At 37.0% G+C, this 19,847-nt stretch overlaps 1 protein-coding gene across 1 annotated transcript in view; it reads left to right on the forward strand.

Moving 5' to 3' along the window:
• Positions 1–19,847, forward strand: part of tspan15 (tetraspanin 15) — a 34,687-nt gene that overhangs the window by 3,146 nt on the left and 11,694 nt on the right. The window contains exons 2-5 of the mRNA XM_036574448.1: positions 8,609–8,794; positions 10,795–10,869; positions 13,396–13,491; positions 18,506–18,619. Coding sequence (XP_036430341.1) covers positions 8,609–8,794; positions 10,795–10,869; positions 13,396–13,491; positions 18,506–18,619 — 471 coding nt within the window. The remainder of the gene's footprint in view (positions 1–8,608; positions 8,795–10,794; positions 10,870–13,395; positions 13,492–18,505; positions 18,620–19,847) is intronic.

The raw sequence follows: 19,847 nt of genomic DNA on the forward strand, positions 1-19,847 counted from the left end.
GCCTGTATACAGTCAGTGCACACTGTTCAAATACACTGTTGTTCAAAAGTCACTGTTTAAATAATATAAAACAAACTTTGTTGCAGTTACATATGTTACATTATTCTAATATGATGGTAATATTCTATATGTTTTGATAACTTTGCTGTAAAAATTAAGAAACTTTCAATGATGAACAGAGCTGTAAATGATTCTATAATAACTAAGCTGTGCCGTATCTAGAATGATCTTATAATCAAATGAATATCCAGAATGCCTCATATTTGAAAAGCTATGACTGATCAAAAAAAATATTCATAGTCATTTTGTGACAAGAGGCTGCTATAAATATAAGTCTGAAAGATTAATCGATTTTATATTGAAATCTCAGTTTGAAAGAGTACATTTTTGCAATTTTTATCGTAGCATATATTATCAGCAGTGTTGACTTCATAATGTATAAGTGGGGACATTTAACCTAATAACACAGAACTCGTGAACCGCCTGTAGTTCCAAGCACAATCTGCCACACCTGCTCCAGTTAGTTAACTACAAAAGCTTCAGAAGTCCTTGATTGGCTGGATCAAATTCCTTGAGTCTTAGGTAAAGAGGAGGGTGCATTTTATATGCAGTAACTAAATACAGAAATAAATAAACAGGAATTAACTAGATGTTGAAACTAAAGTAGATTTCCAGGCAGAAAGTTTGTGATCACTGAGTCAGACCAGCAGAAGCAAACAAGCACCCTTTTGCTGTGAACATGACATTACAGCCACAACTAACTGGTAGTCTGGCACACTGTGTTCAACATTCAAAGCAGATAAAGTGGATATGCTGATCTTCATGGCCAGAAAACAGGGTTGGGCCTTAAATCATTTTCATGAATTATGAACTGTCATCTGTAGTTTTTATAATGAAAGAAGAATGAGTTGGTGTTTTTCTGTTGAGAGATTTTTTAAATAACTTTTTCTGCCCTTCAGTTCAATTTAAGTTGAGTGGGACTAAATTTGGCACAGGTGACATCAGATCTGCCAAAGCACCAATCGGCATTAGCAATAACGTTCCTCTCCCGCATATAAAACTGCAACTCTGAGCATGTAGATTATTTAAGCTTTCATAAACTTGTTAACTATGCTTGTTATGTAGGTTTATTACACCATTGTTTGTATTGAAGCTAGACACTGCTTCCTATTTTCATCAGCCACCTATTGCAGGATCTTACTGTAAGCAATTAAGTGAATTTAGGAGAGTGAGATATATCACGATCCACCTCAACAGTAGTTGTACCTAATAGGCGTGGCACACAAAAAGGCACACAAGAAATTTCTTCACAGAGTCCACAAGTATGCCTGTGCCAACTCATAACAGGAGCTTATGTGACCTCAGTTTCAGGAGCACGGTTCAGCATTTAGCTAGTTAGCTACAGGCTACGAATATAACATTATTGCTGCTAAATTTATCATTTAATAACGTACAATTTTCTGACCATGTTAGAACATCTTTATATTAAACTACTTTAAATTGTGAATAAGCCATCAGTTAATGTTTTGGTGTCTAATTTGTACAATTTCAGCCTACACTGTATAAGTTATTGGATAACAAGTGTTAATATGACGGTGTAGACATAAGCTGTTGATGCACACTGGTTCTGAAGCAGTTGGTCCAAATTAGGGCATATTCATGTGAGTTTGACTGTAAGTAAATATGTACTTTGTACCTTCTACTTGAAAGGTGAATGGATGGCCTCCTTTGAAAGTAATCAAATTAAAAGCAGAGGAGCATTAATGTTAGCATTGATCATTTACAACATTTAACCTGTGATCTATTGTCTTCATCAAACTGTTGCCTCCAAAGTTAACAGCGTGACTGTGGATGAGGCAGAAATAAGCAGTTTGAATGCTGTAGAAAGGCCTCATTCAGAGTCAAGGGCCAGAAATGGTGCATCAACAAAAAGTCAACAAATTGAACAGTTTGAAAAGAAAAGCTGCTGGGCTGCTCAGATAATCAGACTCAGCCAGTCTAAGGAGAGCAACCTTGACCAAGCTTGAAAGGAAAATTCCTGAAACAATTAGCATATTGATTACCACCACCAACAGCAAGGCTACAGGACATAAACTTTCATCAGTATGAACAACAGAAAGGGCAGACTGCTGTCTGCGAAGTTTTATGGACATGTAGGAGGAAGATGGCCGATCAATACGCTAAGAAAGAAGAAAAACGTGCGAAGGTCAGTGCAAAACGTAGAACCTCGGCTGTGAAACTTGATGTGTGTTGACATAGTGTGGTGGCCGTCTCTGTAAATGAAGATGAAAGCAGTAACTTTGGTAACTTCAGAAATCTGCAGAAACATCTAATGTACCTATAAAAGGGAATGCTTTTAGACTCATTAGACTCATGACTTCACCGAGCAGCACAACAATGACCCAAAGTCTCCCAACAAAAAACAATATTTAATCATGCTATACAATGTGCTTGAAAGCAAGAATCATTTTATGACTTCTTGGGCGTATGCCATGAGTTGAGTTTGATTTTACTGTCCTGGTGTTTTATCCGTGAAACATGATACAGAAGCCAAATGGGAGCTCATTCTTGGTTACATAGAATTTTTAGAAAAAAGATCTAATGCTCAGTCCTGTTTCAGTGCAGAGTGTACTTTTATTCTGTTGTTTTTTCTTCCCATTGCCCGTTGCATCTTCCTGATGCTTTCACTCCATAGTTGTTTCAATCCATAAACACCTTACTGACTTTATATATATATATATATATATATATATATATATATATATATATATATATATATATATTTATTTATTTATTTATATTTTTTTTTCTGAAGTATTTTAAAGCTCTGTGAAATTAAAGGTTAGCATCTGTGAAAAAAAGAAAAATTCATATGAGTGCCATAGCCTCTAACTTGATCTCTGCCTACTGTCTTTGTTTTTCTGCAAAATGCCTACTGCTTTAATATCTGCTATCAGTCTAGTGCTTTTGACCTGTTTAGTTCAGTATGTATGTTTGTTTAACTCGTTTTGGGGGAAAAAGTCTGGAAACAGACAAATGTCATTTAGATTACAGTACAGGACTGTGTGTGATGATTTCATGGCCTTTTAAAAGACTAAGTATGTAAGTATGTAGAAACCTCAACTCCAAAAACGTTGGCACAGTATGTGAAATGCAAATAAAAACAGAACACAGTGATTTTTAAACCAACTTGAAAACAGTACAAAAAAAACAGTACAAAAACAACATATATAATGTTTTGCTGTATCAACTTCATTGTTTGTTGTAAATATACATTCATTCTGAAACTGATGCCTGCAACACGTTCCACAAAAGTTAAGGCAATTTAAGACGAGGAACACCTGTGAAATGTTAAACACTTTTTGTGATGCAGTCATCCTTGAGTGTAAAAGGAGCAATCTAGGAAAGGCCTAATCCTTTAAGAACAAGCACAAGCATGGGCTGAGGCTCGCCACTTTACCATGACTGTGTAGTCAGAGATTATGGGTGCTAGACTGTCTGCAGTCCAGGCCTGTCCCCTATTGAAAACATGGGCGTATTATGAAGCACAAAATACGACAAGAGTCTCTCTACGTTTGCACAGTTGAAGACTTGTATGACAGAAGAATAGCAGAGAATTCCATTTTCAAAACTGGATCAATTCAGTTCCCTGAACGGTTATTAAATGTTGTTGAAAGGAAAAGTTCTCCTGTCTCAGTGTGTGGCAGGCATCAAATTATTAAAAACACAATGTTCATAAAGTAAAACATCAATTATTTTGTTTTCATACTGTTTTTAATTTGATACAGGTCAAACAGAATTTACTAATCACTACTTTGTTTTTTTATAGCATTTCATATACTCTCCCAATGTTTTTGAAATTGAGGTACAGATTTTTCTCATGGACGTCCATTTCACCTGTATCACCACTGTCACTAGTACCAAGCAGTAATGTAGTAGTTTTCTGTTTCATACATTTGGAAGTAAATGGTTCTTATTGCTTCTTTCAAATAAACTAATATGTACATATGTGGGAGGTGTTGCTGGCATTTAGTCTCCATTGGATATCTGTGGAGAACCAACTTTGTGCAAAAGCATATGATTTTTTGTGCAGTGTTATTGCCTGTGACCGCTCACATATTCATTGGCCTTCAGTAGCCTCTTGTACCTGCTAGCACTGCCTGCATTTCTCTTTAAACGTATTTGAGTGCAGTGTTTTATTCAAATGATAATTTGATGGAAATGTTCAGAAACTTGAGTGGAAAAATCTGTTCAGTAATGGAACCTCAGGTATTTCCTGATTAATTTGGCTAACATTAGTTTGTTAGCCTTTGGCTGTACACAGTCTTGATCATGATAACATTCTTTTGATTGTATGGGCACTTTTGGAATTTCTTTCTTTTATGGTCAAAATCCTTGTTATAATGTTTTCAGAAGCTGACCTGCAGCTTATGTAAAAACCCAGAGGGGTTATTTTGGAGTGTTTCTCTTCCAAAATTTTGGATTTCTGTTTTTAAGGTGCTAGAGTAAAGCTTTCTAACGAGATTGACTGCACTACCCTGTAATTTAAATGTTGTATTGACAATTTACGCACTTTGTTGTTAATTATGGTTTTGAGCTAGTGATCAGTAAACTGCAGAGGAATAGAATAGTTTCCCTGTTTATGTGTAGGTAATTTGTAGACAAATTCACCTGTGGCTCCATCCAGACCTCTGAACTCATGCATTATTTTGTAGTTATTGAAATGCCAAAAGAAGGAACTCCAGCCAAAGGTGTTTTTCCAATGGGAAAAATGAATGGCGTTTTGGAAGATCACAGTTGTCACACCCCAGTGTTTAACAAAAATATTATAAGGCCATTATATTTTGTCCTGTTCATATCCTTCACTTGAATGTCACTGGATCCTGACATTCAAAGTCAATAAGGAGTCGAAATATGCTTGTTTATGTTTCGGCATGTCACTGACTACATGATACAAATACAAATGACACAATACGAATTATACTTCACAACTCAACGTCTAACCTGAGAAAGCAGTTAGTTGGTGGGCTAACTATTTTAGCTAAATAGTTACTGTATTCTTTTAATAAAATATTTTTATTTTGTCATTATAGAATAGGGGGTTAATGGTTAATGCTTAAGTTAAGCTAAAGGCTTAGCCAATAAAACCTTTTACCTTTTTTGTGTAAGATAAATTAAAAGTAACAAAATAATTGCTTAAATAGTTTTTCGGTAAACAGCTTAATTTCTTGACTTATTTTCTTTATTAATGCTTAGCACTGCTGTAGCAGATAGTAGGCATTTTCAGTACTTTTTCCACTCTTGACTGTAAGAAGTAAGTAAACTGATGTCATGGACAACCAGAAAGACACCAGCGTAGCTTGGTAATAGCACCATTTTGCAGAGCCTCTCATTTGCTTTCGAGAGGAGGTCTGCACATGCTTACACATGTCGTGTTCAGAACGTAAACAGAGGGCCCCACTGCCCCCTCAGCCCATTGTGCGTCTTTTAAAGCCTGCTCATGGGACACAGATAGTGGATTCAGTGCTAACCAGAAATGGTTGCTCTCAAGCTGGCTGGCATTTCATATCAGAGGTGACGTGTTTCCCATTGCCTCTTCCATCTTTTGCTAACACACACGGCATATGGAGATACAACAGCCTTTGTGTTGGGCTGAATTGTTGCGCCTGGGTGGCTTTGTACTGCTATTCCACCACTATAGGCAGAATTCTGGGAACTCATTGTCGTCACTGTTGATAAATGAATGTGCGCTCTTTTGGATTGGTTAAAGGCCATCATTGGCACACAGTAATGCCAGTGCTCTGTCTGTTGTATAGTTTGGCTTGCAAGAAGTCAATTATCTGATTGGCCTGAAGGCACAGAGAGTGTTTTCTAGAGGAAAGGTTTATTTTGCCAAATGTTAATGGCAGTGGTTCTGAAATGTGCTTTAACAGTTTTAAGTAGGAGACATGCTGATGATGCTTATCAGTCTGTTATGAAAACACAGGACTTTCAGGTTAGGCAAATGTTTATAGTCAGTGATTATCACCTCAAAGCAATCCTATATTAAATTCTATAAAAAATCTTTTTTTCAGATTGTCAGCTTGTAGGAAATGTGTAAAATGTACATACTGAAGGCTATTCTACACACACACACACACACACACACACACACACACACACACACACACCTACCATAAAAAATTAAACTCATAGATGAACTAGAAACATGCATTTCCTGAAGAAAATCCAGAGTGATTAGGCAGCTTAAGTATGCTAAGATGTTGTTAGGTGGTTGCTGTGGTGTTCCAGATTGCTAGGGTGATGCTAGACAGTTACTGTGGTATCACAAGTGGTTGCTAAGGTACTACTAGGTGGTTGCCGTGGTATCCCACGTGTTTGCTAAGATATTGCTAGATGGTTGCTATGGTATTCCTAGTGGTTGCTAAGGTGTTGCTAGGTGGTTGCTGGTGGTTGCTATGGTAACCGGACATAGTTAATAGGGTATTACATCATTGTGATATAAGCTGGGTGCACAAACTTTTTCACCCAATTCATTCCTAAGGGGAAAAAAATTAATCATTTAATGTTAATTGTATGAAAATTGTACATCCAATCAAAAAGCTGTACACAAGCATGGCATTCCTGATCAAACCGAACATTCCAGTGTTGGAACAGTGTCGATATCTTGAAAATTGTGGGAGTTAGCAGACAAAGATCCGGCAGAAAAATAATAAGAAGAAAAAGAAAAATATAAATTGGATAGCAGTAGTGTTGCACATTGCTTTGCATTGTACAATCACTAGTAGCCGTTCTCACAAAAAGGAAAGACCCAAGACCTTCCTGTATTACTTCCAGTTTGCTATAAGAAGAATAAAGCTGAACTAGGCTTTTAATCATATCTGAATTTGTTTTCAAATGTAACTGACATCTAATGCATTTAATTTTGCAGAAAATTAGAAAAACTGGTGGAATTCCCCTTTAGCATTTTACTTTTATTTATAGGACAAGCTTTGGAAAATAATTACTTTAGGTGAATAATTTATACAGATCATCAGGTGGTTAACAATCATATGACATGACTAAGAATCAGAAAAAACAGTATATTACTAAGCATTTATTTCATCAGCTTCTTTGCTGATAATTAATTTAAATTAAAATGTTGATGAGGCGTAGCAGAAGAGATGACCCTCGGTATGAGTAACTGCTATAGCCTCACTGATGTCATGCATAAACACACAGGCTGATTTAAGCTTTTGGTTAGAGATGGGTTTCATTGCAATTATCCACACTCCATTATGTTCCTAATGATTTGATTACACCATTAAACAGTGTCAGTGGCTCTCAGTGTTTATCAATAGTGTTTAAGAGCACATTGGCCTTGTGATGCCTTTAGAGTTCGGGGTGATACTGATAAAGGTTCATTGACTGAAGCAGTATACAAATTAAAGTTGGAAAATAGCATCAGTTACTTACTGATATCTGCAGATGCCAGTCTGATGTTTTTATTTGAGCCATTTTATAATGTATGCGCTTAAATGTAATTACACACTAATGTAATGTGTGTAAATGGAATTAGTTTAAGTAGTGGATATAATAAAGTTATGTTTATTTATTTGTTCAAAATGTTCTTCCAAATGATCGTTCCAGTACGTTCCTAGCATACTTTCCCCGAAGTGGAGCACAACCTGAGCAAACACAATATCATACTAATGTGGAATATCTCTAAATGGGAAACACACTTAGTCCCATTACAGAGACTATTAGAGCTGAAGGTCAAACTACTTTTACTTAAGAGGGCAATATTGTACACGGCGCTGTTAGAGCGTCTAACATCTGCTGTCCTGAACTGTTATTTCCAAAAACTACTTCTTCTTCTTCTTTTTTTTCTTCTTTGTATGTTATTTCTTTTGTCTTCGTTCATTCGTTTGTTCTATCTTTTGTTTTCATTCTTTCTTTTGTCCTCATTCATTTGTTCTTTCGTTCTTTTTGTCTTTGTTCGTTCTTTCTTTCTTTTTCTTTCTTTTGACTTTGTTCTTTCTTTCTTTTTTGTTTTTGTTTGTTCTTTCTCTTTCTTTTATCTTTGTTCTTTCATTCTTTTTTGTTTTCGTTTGTTCTTTTGTTCTTTTTCTTTTCTTTGTTCATTTGTTCTTTTTCTTTTGTCTTTGATCGTTCCTTCTTTTGACTGTTCTTTCTTTCGTTTTTTTAGCTTCATTTGTTCTTTCTTTTTCTCTTGTCTTTGGTCGTTCTTTCATTCTTTCTTTTTCTTTTGTCTTTGTTTTTTCGTTCTTTTTTTGTCTTCATTCTTGGTTTCTTTCTTTCTTGTTTTCTCTCTTTCTGTCTTCGTTCGTTCATTCTTTCTTTCTTTTTCTATTGTCTATGTTCTTTCTTTTTGTTTCTTCTTCTTCCTTTATGTTTCTGTCTTCCTTCTTTCTTCTGACTTCCTTCTTATCCTTCTTCCACTTTTTCTTGTTCGACTCCTCTTTTTCATTCTTGTTATTGTTGGTGGGTCTCTCAGTATCTAAGTTAAACCTTCTCTAGTGAAATGTGTTTCATGATTAATTGCATTTGGAGGTGAAGAAACATTCTTCATTGCCAAAAGATAAATAACATGTCTGTCTGTGTCCAGCTCATAGGTGGCTTTGTTTTTGCCGCTGGCATTTATGCAGAAGTGGAGCGGCAGCGCTACAAAACTCTGGAGGGGGTCTTCCTCGCCCCAGCCATCATGCTCATAGTGCTGGGGTTGATCATGTTTGCTGTGTCCTTCATCGGTGTGCTGGCATCACTCAGAGACAACCTGACTCTCCTCAAAGTGGTGAGTTCTGTCTCCACTCTAAGGAAATGTATTATATAATATATTTAAGCTGCAATGTAGATTCACAGTACAGTCCTGTTTAATGGGGCAGCTGAAGAGGGATCGAGGAAGAAGAGACTGTAACACAGATGTTGTAAAGTGCAGCTAAAGCTGAAAGGCAGACTGTGGGGCACTACGAAATGAAAAAGCCAGGGGTCCTGTTTTTTTTTTTCCAGGTCACTGGTGCCATTAGCATCTCACTAAGGGGCTTCAGCTAGAGTCCTATAAAACTAATCCTGTCAGCACTCACCACAACTGCTCTGAAATTCTGTCAGAATATTGCCCACAGATTAAGTGTATTTTACACAAAATGTAAGAAAAGTCAGTTGAATAGCTAATGAATGTTGTTTGTGTAGTTTTGTCTAATTTTTCAGATTCAGAGTATTATTAATTTGACTCTGTTTGTGTTAAGGATGCCTGCTATTGCTTAATTAGTAAAATAATAATCAATTACCATGATAAAATACACCAGTGTGCAATAAATAATATAATTAATTTATAATAATGGTACTAAACAGTTCTTCCACCAAGCAGTGTAGTTTGTAAACAGTAGGCTATGGTCCCAAGCAACATAATAGACAAAGAATATTCCTCGGGCAGTACAAGTTGACACATTTACAAATGTATTTTTTTGTAGCAACTGTTGCAAGGTTGGACTAGCTTTACAAAATATTGCCAAATATATATATTGCCAAATATCCCAGTAACACTAATAAATTAGGTTGGCGTTTAGATTTGCTAGTGTATTGTTGTGTTTCCAGTTTAAAATTCTACAATACTTAGCTGGACTTTTGTTGTTGTAGCTAATTTTTTAATTAATTTGACGACTTTAAGGTGCACCCATTGCTGACAAAGGTGTTCAGTGTACAGACAGCTTGTACAATCTCCATAAAATAAGTGCTGCCAATAGAATGAGACTCTCGGAGAAGCTGCACATGAGATGGTCACCATGTTCAGTGCCAAGCATTGCTCTAGGTGTAGAAAGCCTACCAGCACTGGGCTGTGGAGCAGTAGAACTGCATTCTCTGGAGTGATGAAGTACCTTTAGGATGAATTGGAGTGGCATTAGTGATCTAGAACTAATCATCTGACGTCTGTACCTGACCTCACTAATGCTCTTGTGGCTGAATGCAATCAGATCCTCACAGCAATGTTCCATCATCTAGCCTAGAAGAAATGTTGGATGAGCAGGCGTCTACAAACCTTTGGACATGCAGTGTATTTTATGAGAACCTAAATACTTTGTTTCTCAGTAGGTTGAATGGGATTTTTGCCAAAGATCTGTAGAGCTTTTGCCTGTAGCAACAGTTCCTACAAGAGAGCACATGGGAAACATGGGTAATTAAACTGATGTGTGCGGTCTTGTGTGTATGTTGTATTTTACAACAGCTTAGAAAGTGTCTGAACCAGTCACAACCAGAACGATGTGTTTGTAATGAACAGTAATCTCTAGATATTTTAACATTTCCAGGAAGTCGTCTTTCAGAGCCCTCCTTTGTTTAACATAGTTTTTCTGTTCAGTGTTACATCAGACATTTACTGCCTTGCCAGTCTCGCTATTCTTGCAGCAGTGTCATTTGGTAAAAGTCCAGTCCTCTCACAGTGATAAATTCTTAAAGCTTTGATTGTCTATTGTGTAGTGAAGCAGCACCTCACATGTTTTTAGTGCAAGAATAATTCAATCATGTGTCCTTCAAGAACGCTGTCATTTTTAAAGAAATCTTGTGCCTTTCTTAATCACACACCCCAGTGGCACACGTCTGTGACCGGCAAACATCTTTTGCTGTCACCAGGTGCTTTGACTTCCGGAATCGGAATACTTGTCTTTGAACAAGGACACCTCCCTCATAAGAGGTCATGACTTGGGCCATGAGGTTCAAGAGTCCAGGCAGCACCTTTTGTTCTTAAATAATGTAGATGATTTGATTTTTCTAATCACATTCTGCTGTTTGGCATTGCAGTTCCTGTACACCCTGGCTTTGTGTCTCATTTTGGAGCTCCTGGGTGGAATTGTTGCACTGATTTTCAGGAACCAGGTTTGTTTCTATCTGTTTGTCTTTTACAACCCACCTCTCTGCTCTCACTGTCACTTACTAAGGTTGTTTATGTATTTATATTGCACTGCAGATTTTGAGCATTGACATTTGATGTCAGCTGTGTGTAGTCTTTAGAGTTAGAGGTTACTTTGATACATAAGATACATTTACACTCATTTCAAGTAGCATATAAGTAAAGAATGCACAGTAGCAGCAATTAAATATATATATATATATATAGATATGAGTTTGATATGTTTTGACCCATATTTAATGCTGATGTGATTGTAATATGTTAACTATTTTCTGGTTCGTTGTATAAACTTGTGCCTGTGCACAAAATGCGCTTTTTTTTTTTTTTAAACCAGTTTTTGAATCTGGCTTTATTTTCACAGTACAGCTACAAATTCTGCTTAATTTCCCCAAAAATGTATTATAAACGGATATACTTACATTTATTCATAAACAAATCTACAGTCACATTTGTCAACAGCTTAGCCTACACCACTCAACTCCCAAAGCGTTAAATATGGGCTAATTGTGATGTTTGCCATGTTAACCATTTGTCCTACCCATCGAGCAGTGCTACCAAGCATGTGCTTGTCATTAGTGTAGAGTAGTAACTTCCATTTCAATTCAGTACAGACTTAGTATTACTACTTTCCCTCTTGATAAGGTAATTAGGATATCATAATATCCTAATTATTGTTTTGTTGGTAACATTTTCTGATAAGAACATTAGCCAGCTTCTTGTTAAAACTTTCCCATTCCACCTTAAATGGTACAGCAGTTACATTCTGGCAGCTGAAACCGTTATATTAGCTGCTGCACCATTTAAGATGGAACGGGAAAATTCAAACAAGAAGCTGGCAAAAAAGAAGATGAGTTCAGTTTAGTAGTTTTAACACTGGCAGAATTTTTGATAAGGTGATTTAAGCTATAAAAATATCCTGCTTAGAGGTTTTATGTACAGTGCTACCTATAAACATGTGCTACAGTGGAACGTTTCGACAAGGTAGCACAGTTTGTCACGTTACTGCAGCAAAAGCAGGTGTGGCTGACCTGAATGTTGCCTGGCTTATTTAGGCTAAGAGGAAAATTGATGGTGATTTTTTGATTTTTATTTAAGTAATGTGTTTCACCTGACAATTATCAGGTACCCTGCTCGACTGTGCTTGGGTCAGCTGATTGTTGTGGTTTGTGGCGATCCAAATGTGTGTTGCCAACAGGAAAGTTGCAGAGTGCTCTGTGATAGACAAACTACACAATGACAACACTCCTAACATGGTTAAAGGAACTGTCTTCTTTGTTTGTGTTTTTTAAATGGTCATTTATCCGCTGTTATAAATGTCGATACAGATTTTCCTTCAATTAGCTTATATCGGCCGATAATATTGGCACGCAATTTATCGTTCGGCCTCTAGTAATTATGGCATCCGCAAATGTTTGGAAACCATTTTTGCTGGTACAGACATGATCTGCGTGGAAGAGTCATCAAAAGAAAATTCTTTCTGCAACCTAATCACAAAACTCAAATGTCTAAAGTATGCAAAACAAAATCTAGATAAGCCAGAGGCATTTTGGAAACGTGCTATGTACCGCTGAAGTAATGATCTGGTGATTTGGTGGCTGCAGTTGTTTGGAGAAAAAGGAGGAGCATTTGATAAAAAGAACAACTTGACAACTGTTAAGCAAGGGTGTGGATCTGTTATGCTTTGTAGTTGTGTGGCAGCCGGTGGCACAGGAAACATTGCACGGCTGGACGGAAGAACGGATTCCACTAAATTTGAGCAAATTCTCTAAGTAAATGTGACACAGTCACTTAAGAAGCTGAAGCTGAAAAGAGGCTGGCTTTTACAACACACACACTAATCCAAAACATAATCAAAATCCACCATGAAATGCAAGCTAAAGCTTTTGGAGTAGCCATCAGAGTTCTGTGCATATTCATCGAATCAAGTAATTGTGCATCAGCATTCAGAAACACATGTAATTAGTTTGCTGCAGAGGTTATGTTTACTTCTTTTTACTTCAAAGATCAACAAAATGTCATTTCATCAGGGGTGCTCAAACTCTATATAAGGGTGGTTGAGTATAAGAGGTTTGGTCAAAAAATAATTCTGATGACAGCATTTCAGTGCTGTGTGTTCATACATAGTGGCCTGCATAATGAAGAATGCATTAGCTTCTGTAGCACTAAAATATTAAGTCTTGAATGTCTCCTCTAGCTTTACATGCATGTAAATGACTACTGTGTGCACAGTCCCTGACTGATGAGTTCTTGGTGAGATCTTTCTAATGTGTGTGAATTACTCTTCACTGTCAGGCTGCCTACTGGGACACATGCAGAGACAGTAAATCTTGCAGCTTTCAAACAGTGATAGCAGAATATATTGATGTCAATAAATTCTTGGGCTGAAAGTCTAATGATTTCAGATCTGAAAAGAGAAGATTTAACTTTACTGCAAAGTAAACTTCTGTAAAGGCATTGCATTTTGTGAGGATCATTTTTTTTTTCTTTTGCAGACGGTGGACCTTCTTAACGATAATGTTCGTAAAGGCATGATGAATTACTATGATGATCTAGATTTCAAAAACATCATGGACTTTGTTCAAAGAAAGGTAAGAACTCACTGCGTGAATTTTTCCTGCAATTTCAGATGTTTTTAAATTGTTTCTGAATTATAAAAATACTTCTATAATATAGATTTATACAGACAAGTAACAAAGGAAACTGCTCAATGAATGAGAGCTGTGGTAAGTTCACATGCTCCTCCATACTGATGTACTGCATGATACAGTTAAGCAGTTAACATCTTACCATACTTTGCCACATTAAGTAGGTCCAGTTGACCTCGATTTTGGATCCAAATAGGAAGAGGAAAAAATCTAAATCACTTTAAAAGAGGTTCATTACTGCAGGATAGATGGCATAAAGACTACTCAACTGGCTAGCGTTTCAACAGGAACAGTGATTAAAGTGACAATTGCATTTAGATCTATGGGAAAGGCATCGGTAATTAGGGTTGGAGTTTGTGGTTCAAAATGCACATTCAGTAAGTGCATTTTGAACCACATGTGCATGTTACTCATGCATTAGTGTGACATGTAAGAAAAATCTCAAGAGTTGTTCTTCAGGTGATTGGGAACAGCAATGCAGGATGTGATCAGACTGTGTTAGCACAAATAGCATACTGACAAGTACATAGAGAGGGATATTATAGTAGGGTTGCTGTGCATAAACCCCTCATTACAAAGACATATGCACATTTGAGAGTTCAGTGGTGTTAAAACCAGGCAGTGGTCTACAGAGATGGGGGAATAAGTGATTGTCATGTGAGTCATATTCATCATTCACCATATTCTCCACAAGTGGGTGAGAGCATGTGTGTTGTACACCAAGAGAAAGATACAGGTCTAAATGCTTGTACCCCTCACATCGAGGGAGTCTGGAGGCTCTGTTGTGCTTTGGGGGCATTTTGCTGAAATGGTCTTAAAGGGAAAGGTCACAGCAAATCAGTATAAAGTTATTCTGACAGATCATCTTTATTCTCTGATGAATTGTCTCTTTCAGGATGACAGAGTCTCCATCCAAAGCGTTTGAGTGGTCACTGATTGGTTTGATGAGTATGAAAATTATGTAAATAATATGCTGTGGCCTTCACAGTCACCAGATCTCAAACTGAAAACCTTTGGACTGAGGTGTTAGATGGCACTCTCAACCACCATCATCAAAACATCAATTGAGGAAATGTGTCACCTGTATGTCACCTATCTGTAGAAAGCCAAATCCTCTGACCTCTGATGTTAAAAAGTGCCATGATTTACAAAATAGCCTCAACGGCACTTTAGTGCCTGTAATAAGATCTATGGAGCATTTGCTGCACTTTTGCCTCATTGCATATGCATTTATAGGGGTTTTCCTGTCAGAGTGCAAAATTCTGGAAGGATTATTATTATCTTTTTATAGTGAAGCACAACTCTGATTTACCAAGACTGATGGTAAATACTGACTGAGCGCTGTTTAACACTTGAGAAAAGCTTGTCCTAACATGGCTGCCATTGTTTGTGTTCAGATAAAAAAAAGAAGTTTTTTAAACAGATTTATGCATTTTCAATGAAAAAAAGCACGTGTAATGCCTGCCATGTCACACTATTCTTATCTAATGAAGGAAAAGAAAAAAACTTAAAATAAGTTGTTTTAGGAAAGTGTTTTTTAAACTGCTGTTTCTTAATATTATTTTGTATGTATATTACTAGACTATCAAAGAGAAGGTTTCATCTAATCGATATGACGGTTTTCCTTTCCACACAGTTGTTAAAAGCACATGTTGAAACTCGTTGGCTCTGCTATCCCTTTATTACTGAAGATATTCATTATTTACAAAAGATACTTGTTATAATATTTCTGTTCTGTTGCAGAAATATCACAGCCATTCTTTAATGTACTGCATGTAGCTAATAGATTTTGCTCAAAATCATATGATTCCCAAACAACCTGGGCGTGCACAGTGAAATTAAACAGGGATTTTACAATATCATACAGTTTCCAAATACACTCAGCACAGAAATCAGGTTCAGCTTGTCCCTCCAGTCAAGAATGAACATGTTTCAAAACTGAAAGTCAACAAAGTTAGTTATTTTCTCAAGTAATAACCTTTTTAACCTTTGTAACCTTAGTAAGTCAAAATAAGCCTTTATTTTAACAAAATGAGTCACAGTTATAACTAGAAACAGAAACCTTTTTTGCCCCCAAGCTGGTGGGAACAAGCTTTTGCACAAAAAGCATGTGAGCCAAACTTATGGTTATATTGTGCTGGTGATATGATAATTGTGAAGTTGCCACTGTTGATTTGCATGGACGTCCTAGTAGATAACCCGCTAAATTGGCCACCAGCACCAAGTGTCGGCATACTGATGGTAGTTAGTGCCTCTCATGGTCAATCTGCCTCTTATTCCTTCCTTCCTTGAATTCCCAATGGTAGTTATTGAAAGTGATTTTACTTGCAAATATGACATTTGTGGCACAGAAACACTGTCATAATATTTTTAGATCTTCATTGTAACTACTGAACATCAAAGTGTTTTGCTTGTTCTGTATAAAACAGCAGTAGTACTGTTATATCCCACCACAGGAGGGGCTCAGGTGAGTTGTGTTTTGCCAGCAGTTAAAATATTAAAAGCTTTTTCTGATGGTATCTAGTTCCGTTGGCCTTGTCGTACAGTATGCACATTTGTCCTCTTTTTTTCAACCATACAGAACAATATTGCTGTTGTCACCCGTAATCCTGGGTTTTATTCTTGGTTTTGTTGAAAGTTCAGGTGGAAAAAGATCTGATAAGTACTCTAAAAATCTGTTTGCCAAATTGCAGAACTGTCTAAAAGATTGAAAAGTCAGCAACTGCTGTCATGAAGTAGATGATGAACTGTAATGTAGGCGCCTCACAAAATTACTGCTGAGACATCAATATTCCATTTTTGAGATCGGAAATGAAATTGTCGTCAAGGATTTGCTTGAATTGCAAGTCAGATTTAATTGCATTTTGGTGTCATAGCTATGGAATGTATGCAATGCCTGTCAAAAGCATTTCTAAGAGGTGAACTGGTGTTCGTTATTAGGATGGGGCTTGTATGCAGAAATTTAAGCCAGGCCCAGTAGATTCATTTGTAGGTCTACAAAGTAAACAGTGCGTGTGATTCTTATTGTTTGATGAAGACAATGCAGAAAACTGCTTTTGAGGTTGCTGTCAAGGGCATCAAAATAATGTATGTCTTTGCATCCTGTAAACTAATTGTAAATTGTAAAGACCTTGAACAGGTCTTTTATTAACTTTCTCTGGTGACCAAATGTGTATTATGTCTCCAGAAAATGCCGTGTGTGAAGGCAGAAGCAGTGACGTTGAGCTTGTCATCTCATAGAACTGATGAATAGAACAAATCTTTATACTTATAGTAAGGTAGAATGTATGCCTATATGGGACTTTCTGAACCACTTTACCACATACAGAGAAACGGTCTATAGAATATCCTACCAGCGTAAATGGTAGACCCTGCAGGTAATATCATTTTAAGACAACCCATTTCCAGTTTTTTTTTTTGTGGGAGCAAACTAGAAGCACCAGCAGAAAGCCCTGCACAGAGCATTAGTCCTCAGTTGTTTGTAATAGTTCCACTGGACACAAGTTCTCTGAACACAGCAAGGCTCTGAGGTACATTCATAAGAGCTGAAATACCTCGCCTTCTGACTAAGCCGCAGCAACTCATCTGCTCACAGTCTGAGTGCCTGCATTTGTATGCACCTGTGTGCTGACAGTAATTGCAGTAATATTTTAGCCGTTCAGAATTTATGCAAAGATTGTTAGCCTTATTTAGATAGATGAAGGCTCACCATGTTCAGGATTTACTGAAAAGACATTAGGCTTGTGCTTCCTACGTATGCTTCCCAGAATGATGTCTGGCATGTGTTTAATAGGTTCAGATTACGTGCAGTCTCATTTGTTGTTATTATTTTGTTTTTGTGGAGTGGGGAGAGGGCATTTGGCTACCTGCCTGAGCTCCCTGCAATCACATACAAACCTTGTCATTTTTCCCCCAAGAATTTTGAACACCTTCTTCACAGAATGCCACACCGTGACATGAAGGTCCGTGTCTGTTTTGAAAAGATCGCCAAGCATCTGAATGGCGGTCGTTCTCCCCAAGCTTCTTTCAGTCTTTGCTTCATCAATTGACATCAATTTGCAAGCATGCAGCTGTGGGTAGCAATGAACAGCATTTTGTATTCTGCCTGGGAGTGTTTGGTGTTTGCACCAGAAAGCTTTCAGCATGTTCTGTTAAACAGCTGGACAGAGGTTATTTCATTCCAAAACATATTATAGTTCCATCTCATCCAGCTTAGTCCCTTAATTGTACTGAACAACTTAATTGACTAAGTTACCACAGTCTCAACTGTTACTTTTAGACACCATTAGAGTGTTGTTATTGTTATTATTATTACCAATAATATTATTGTTACTGCTGCTGCTTCTGCTACTGCTCCTGCCATTCATTATTACTATTTCATCTGTACTGTTTTTCACACAAGTGTGCCACAGCGTTTAGTTGGACAGAATCTGATTGCTTAAGTAATTGCCTCAAATAATATTCTGAGCTATTCAGATGAGCTGAGGGACTGGCATATTGGCATATGAACTGTGATGCTCTGTGAAAGGAGAGAGGGCCCTAATATTTATTCATGCATTCCCCCTGAAAGCTGTTGGCTCAATAAATGAATACAAAATAGCACACATTATTCATTTCACCTTTCGTATATCATGCCTCATCAACCCAGATCAATTTCAGCACAAGATGGGTCTAGAATTGTGTGACATCCAACCAGTTACTCATTACATTAAAGAGGTGTTTGGAGAGTACTGTATGCATATTAGATAAATGGCAGTATGATGATGTTGAAGTGTTTATTGGCCCATTACAGTGGCTGTAGAGTTCTCCTGGTTTCAATAAACGTTCAGACATGGCATTCTCTGTGTAGCAAGATATGTGCTGTAACCAGTTCTCTGGTTTTGTTGTGAAATGTTGCAGTATACATTCAAATGTGAAAATGAAAATGATTTTTTCACCTGTATTTTTTTCACCCTAGTTCAAATGTTGTGGGGGCATGGAATACACAGACTGGACGGTGAACATGTACCACAACTGCTCAGCGCCTGGACCTCTGGCTTGTGGAGTGCCTTACACCTGTTGCGACAGCAAGGTTTGTCTCCTTCACTATCTGCAACTGTAGCAGCATGAAGATTTTAAAAAGCTGCTAACATATGCTTTATTAAAATAATATTAGGGGTTTTGCTGTCATCAAGGCCCACAGTGAATCCTTTTTTGTTCTCAAACATTAAAAACTTGACATTAATATAAGTTAGTTTAGATTAAAGTGCATAGTACAGAATCTGGTCTATGATGTAGTTACTTGTGGTTTTTTTTCTACTTTACTCCATATTCTCCCTGGTGTTAAGTAGTTGTCAATTTCTCTGCATTATCTAAGTCTCCTCTAATGTACAGTGCTCTCATCAGTGCAACTTTCCCAGCCAGGGTTTGACCTGGAATTAATACAAATAATATTTCAGTGCCACTCATTTGTCTTCTTAACTAAAGACAGACTGTCTCTGCTGCATTTAGACTTCAAATTTTTAGTATAGCATTGTTGGGCTAAGAGTGGCTTCCTTATTTGGCACTGCTTTAGAGAGGCAAACATTCAATGTTTCTTTTGGCCACTTTCAGCTGACACAGTTAATGGACAGAGTGAAAATGTCCTGCTAAAGATATAGATCTTTACTTTGATGCTTTCACAATCATCATGTTACTTGCTAATGGGTTCCCCTTCAGCTAATGGCATGTTTGCAGCATTACTTAAGTGTGAACTAATGCATAGATTGGGTGCTTGCACTAGATTTTATAGATATTATTTCTCTGTGCCTTTGTAGTGTTAAAGTCAGAAGAGCAGAAGGCTTTTTTGCTTTTTTTATTTATTATTATTTAAAAGAGACTGTATTTTTGTTGTATTTCACTCAGCTTTGCTTTCTGTCTGGGAACAATACACGTGACTTCAGATATGCTCCCGTTTGTGCTCTTTTTTGTAAATCTGACTTCTTGGGGTTTTTTTTCTATTTATTTGCTTCTTTTTTTCAAGTTGTGCATTTTGGCCCCCAAAAGTAATTGGACACTAACCATTTCATCATTGGTAAACATCAAGTTCTTTAGGTTACTTCATAAAATGTTCAACAAAATGATATTTGTTTCAAAGAAAAGCACTTTTAGCACAACATCAAACTGATGCTGTGTGAAGAAAATGTGGAGAAGAATTCCAGTCAGACTGCACTACGAATACTGTAAAGCACAGAGGTCTTACAGTAGTGTTGCTGAGCTTGTGTTCTTTGATGTAATCATGAACTGAGATGTGTACAGGGGCATTTTGGATGCAAACCTCT

The sequence above is a fragment of the Colossoma macropomum genome, unplaced genomic scaffold (assembly GCF_904425465.1).
Source record: "Colossoma macropomum unplaced genomic scaffold, Colossoma_macropomum, whole genome shotgun sequence".
Classification (NCBI taxonomy): domain Eukaryota; kingdom Metazoa; phylum Chordata; class Actinopteri; order Characiformes; family Serrasalmidae; genus Colossoma; species Colossoma macropomum.